The sequence below is a fragment of the Leucopleurus acutus genome, assembly GCF_964270905.1.
Source record: "Leucopleurus acutus genome assembly, chromosome: 7".
NCBI classification, from domain to species: domain Eukaryota; kingdom Metazoa; phylum Chordata; class Mammalia; order Artiodactyla; family Delphinidae; genus Leucopleurus; species Leucopleurus acutus.
Genome location: NC_139150.1, coordinates 79,875,701 through 79,880,544, shown reverse-complemented (window position 1 = coordinate 79,880,544; position 4,844 = coordinate 79,875,701). Strand labels below are relative to the sequence as shown.

The following is a 4,844-nucleotide window of genomic DNA, read 5'->3' as shown; positions in this document are numbered from 1 at the left end:
AAGTCATACTAAAATAAAATTACAATTTTGATGTTGAATTTGATTAGAAAATTATGATTTTTAAGGGCACAATTCTTAAGACAGAATAAATGCCACACTTAAAGAATTACAGAGTTGGATCTGAAATACGCAAAAGAGGTATGCCCAAAATTTTTGTGCTCACCCCTTTTGGGAGAAAGTGGCTGAAACTATACAATCATTAAAAAATAAATCATTCTTTGAAGGATGCAAAGTTATCCTGATCTTTAAAATGAAATATACCACCATTTCTATATATAATTTAATTTTTCTCTTCAGCAGGGATCAAATGGTATTTTGGTTGATTGCCAGTGAGCAAATGAAGTACGAAATACATTTTAGGATCCCATTGTGATTTTTTTTTCTCAGCAGCAAAAAATTAAATAAAACAGACCTTTGTCATGTAATGTTCACTGATCAGGTGAACATAATAAAAACTGGGCTTTAGTTAAATCTAGTGGATTAACTCTTGTTTCATTGGCATTTACAGTCTTTGGGAGTGTTGAACAAGTGTACAAATAATGACATTTTCAGAAATTTAACCACTGCATTTCATGTAAATTCTGCATAAAGTTCAAGACTAATGGTATTGACGTCACAGACTTCAAATTTTAAAAGGCATATAGGAATAGTAATAACATCTCCCAGAAACGTTAAAGACACTTGTATATAAATGTAAAATCCATTTTGACTTGATGAAAACAAATTCTAATCTATGAAAATATTACATCAAGTCATATTGCACCTGATGAGGAAATTATACATGAATGATAGTAAATGCTAAAAAACACTTCAGATAAAGACCCAGTAAGTCAAATTAAATGAAGAGTTTCAGAAGTAACATAACCATCTAAAAATGTTAGTTTTTCACACAACTGGTCACACTTATTTTGCTTTACTTAAAATCCCTGGTCTTGTCTGAAGATAATACCATAAAACTCAATTACATAATTCAACTGTCTTTAACTCCTCTTTCTCCAGTAGCCATTGCACCTTAGGAGGTTTGTAGCTATTCTATCTTAATTTTTTTTTCTTTCAGCAAATACTAAGTGTGAAAAGCTTCACCAGACGAAAATCATTTCATACAATGAAGCACTGAATTGTTTTTTCATTCAGTTTCTTTAGACTGAAAGCAGCTCAGTTTCCCTATGAATAGTCCACGTATAATTTCATGCCTGGTATCTGCAGCCCACTCTAGATTTATCTTGCTTTCAGCAGGTACTCGGTAGCACTTTCTGGGTTATTTTACAAAACATCCAACATGGTTTAAATTGTTTAAAAGCAATTGGAACTGCTTCCTTTCCTACCCACTGCCTCTTCAAGTGTCCTTAACCTTCATCATCCTTCCCTAAAATGTGTCCCCAACATGCCTATTTACATGGCTCTCAGGCACCGGAGGCTTGCACACCCATCACATACCAGGTCAGTTTCTAACACTGTGAAGGCTGTTGGAGCAGGGCAGTTTCCTTCCATTGAGAGCTGAGTATGGTCATATTGCTTTTAACACAGTGACCCTTGTATGCAAAGCTTAGACTATCGTCTCATGGTCCCATATGCCTTGGCTCTGATTGATGTAACAACAGTATCTTTCATAGGGTCTGTTCAGCTTGTAGGAGCAAACGATGATACTGTCCTGGGGCACAAAGAAGATGCTGTCCTCAGGCTCAGGGCACTCAGACCTGTCCCAGGCTGAGCACTTGGCATCCAACGCATTATAGGTGAGGGAACTGCCTGAGGGACAGTAGCCATCCAGGTGTCTGGACGGCTCCTCCCGATGCCCGCTCTGGACCCGGCTCTGGCATTCTCCTTCCTCCACGGGTGTGGGGGTGGTGATGGAGCTGACCATAGGCACCTCGCCCTGCCCTTGGAGGGGGAGCTTCCCCCTGAGGCACACCTTCTTTGCCAGTTCATCTGAGCTCCCCTTGCCTGACTCCAGGTCTGAAGGGGTCCTCAGCAGTTCCACCACCTCCTTGTCCTTGGGTTTCCGGAAGCAGGGCAACTTGCGGACCCATAGCAGCTCATTCTCGGGCCACTTGGTGCATCCCTCAGTTTTCCTGGCCAGGGCAATGGCTGCGATGCCTGGGAGGCAGATGGCTGGCCCTATGGCCAGGAGGGGGATGTTTCCCAGAGTCTCTCCTTTCATCCCAGAGACAGTGAACATGAAGCCAAAGACCAGGAAGACACTCACCAGGGCCACAACCAGCCCAGTCCTCGGGTTAATGTCATCAGGCCGCATCTTTCACTCCATCCAGGTTGGGGACTGCCTGCTAGCCAGGGAGCAATGTTCCTCCCTACTGTCAGAGGAAAACGCACTGGGTTAAAAACAAAACAAAACAAAGCACCCAAGTCCATTTCCCAACCACCAACTATCTCTCTTACTCTTTGTGTCTGACACTCTACTGTCTGTCAGTCTTGGTCTCTGTCTGTTTCTCCCTCTATTTCTGTTGCTCTCTCTCTTTCTCTGTTTATCTGTCTCCTTCTTACTATTGCAGCCCCTGCCTCTCTCTCATATAGTCATCCACAGGCTGGGGTCACTGCGGTACCTGAGGTTTCCTGCCGTCTCCCGGGAGCGCGGGGAAAAAACACCAGTTTGAGTCTCCTTAGATACCTCCACAGCAGCTGTTTCCTCGGCTCTCTCGCTTGTTTCTGGAAGGAAAGCCTGGTTTTCCAACTGACTCTGCATCCAAGAGGTGGGACGTGGGAGCTTGTCTTTCCCAGCAGTGCCCGTCGGTCTCCAGGGCTTTGGGAGCTGAGCGGCGGCGCAGGCCAGCACCCAGCTCTGCGCGCAGAGCGCCGGGTGCTGGAGGGAGGAAGGACTTAGCCTGGGAAAGAGGAAAAGCGGCGCGCGAGTCTGGCCTCGTTACATCAGTTTCAGAGCAAGCTCAGAAACAAAGAAGGACGCGCGGGGGCGCGAGGGGGCTAAACCCAGGGGAGAGGCCAGCCGGACAGAAGAGGCTGCCCAGGGTCCAGTCGGGGTGCTTGGAGCAGCCAGAGTTCGTCCCGCCGCTGCCCGTGAGGGCTGAGTAAGGCGGCTGGACATGCTCCGTGCCCGGGAGGGTCCGGGGTGCGAGGCTGCCGCGTGCCGGATACTGGAACTCGGGCCGGTTTGCCCACGGGACAGCCTGGGGTCCGAGGCCCAGAGGTGCCAGCTGGAGATGCCCCTCGGGGACCTGGATCCTTCTCCAGTTACAGATCTGGGGGCCCCATCCGACCTATGGCAGCTCCCAGAGATTCCCCTACCGCCCGTCTCAGAACGTCGAGGCTCTCAGGGCTCGGAGGGCTGCATTCCTCCCGGGTCCTCCTGCCCGCGACCTCTCTGGGTTCGCGCGCTGGGCGGCAGTGGCGCGCAAAAGCGCTCTAGCAGCGAAGCGGGCTGCGTTGCTGGAGCGCACGGGAAGCGCCCAGACTGAGTTAGTGGTCAGCCGGGTCTTGCTCGAGCCTTGGGGGAGTCACCAGAGTCCTTCCCCCTGGTCTTACAGCTCTGGATCCTGGAGGGGGTGGCCTTGGAGCTCGGATCCTACTCCGACACGGCCGTGGTGCCAGCCACGCCGGCTGGGTCAAAGGAGAAAGGCTCTCCAGCCCTGGCTCCCCATCCCCGGCTCCCCATCCCCGCACCCAACACCCAGCTAACAAGGAGAAGGAGGGGCCTTGACTGGGAGGATCAGGCCGCCCAGCCCGCAAAGCAGCTCCAGCTTTGCGCGATTCTGTCCTTTGCTGACGCTGGTGTGGAGAACCTGTCTCCTCCCCACCACATCAGGGGCTGGATTCCTCTGGCCCCAGGGGCAAGACTGGCTTTGGCTGGGTTCTTCAACAAGACTGCTCATTTAGGGTAGATGGGGAATATTGAGGAACCAGACGTGGAGGGGCAGGGGCGGAAGGGGGAGGGAATGGTACATTCTTTCATGTCAAGGCCCTGCCTTGGTGGAAAGAATTTTGACATCCAGGCCTTCCCCACTTAAACTAGCCATGTGTTCTTGGGCAAGTGACTTAACCTCTCTGAGAATCAGTTGACCCATCTGTAAAATGAGAATATTGTTATCAAATATGTGAAGGAACAAACATAATGAGGACTAAATAAATGTAAAGTTCCTAGTGCAATGCTTGGTACACGGTTCTGGTTCACAAAATGATGCAGGGCTAGTGGGGTGGTCAGAAGAAAGTGAATTTGAAGACTATTTAAGGGTACAATCAAGTGTCTTGCATCAAAGGAAGTGAGATGGCAGTAGGAGTCCAAGGCTGACTCCCAAGTTTCCCACTCTTTCCACTGAGTGGGTCAGGAATCAGACTCAGTTTTCCACTCCAGCATCTACTGTGTGTCTCTTGTACTCATGCTCATTAGACAGCTGCTGTACCTCTGGACATAGAATCATTATTTTGGAAGGAAGGAAGGAAGAAAGGAGAAAAGGTAAAGAGCAAACGTGAGATGCCAGTTGTTTGGCCATTTGTATCAGGAAAATAATTGTTTTCCTGGCAGCCCCACTAAATAGATAGACATCTGCTTATATCTCATTGTCTAGAAGGATGTCATAGGGGCCACCTCTGTGCAAAGGAACCCGGGAAATCAAGATTTTGTTTTTGGGGGGTTTTTTGGGCCAGATTTATTGCCACTTTGAAAAAAAATCAGGGTTTTGTTAGCGAGGAAAAAGAGAACAATGAATCTTGGAGAAGCAACCAGAAGCATGTGCCACAACTATCGAACACACTTACCTTCTTGCAGCCCTCTCTTCCCTTGCCTTTACTAATGCCTTTCTATCCTGATTTCCCTCTTATCTCCCTGGCCACTCATTTGTAGTCTACTCTGTAAACTCCTCTTTATTTTATTAATT

At 48.3% G+C, this 4,844-nt stretch overlaps 1 protein-coding gene across 1 annotated transcript; it reads right to left on the bottom strand.

Moving 5' to 3' along the window:
- Positions 1-1,546: 1,546 nt before the first annotated feature.
- On the bottom strand, positions 1,547-2,254 carry TMEM215 (transmembrane protein 215; the record flags this gene model as incomplete). The annotated part of the gene is made up of 1 exon (XM_082842054.1): positions 1,547-2,254. One exon carries the CDS (start codon positions 2,252-2,254, stop codon positions 1,547-1,549), a length of 708 nt encoding a protein of 235 aa, XP_082698180.1.
- Positions 2,255-4,844: the final 2,590 nt, after the last annotated feature.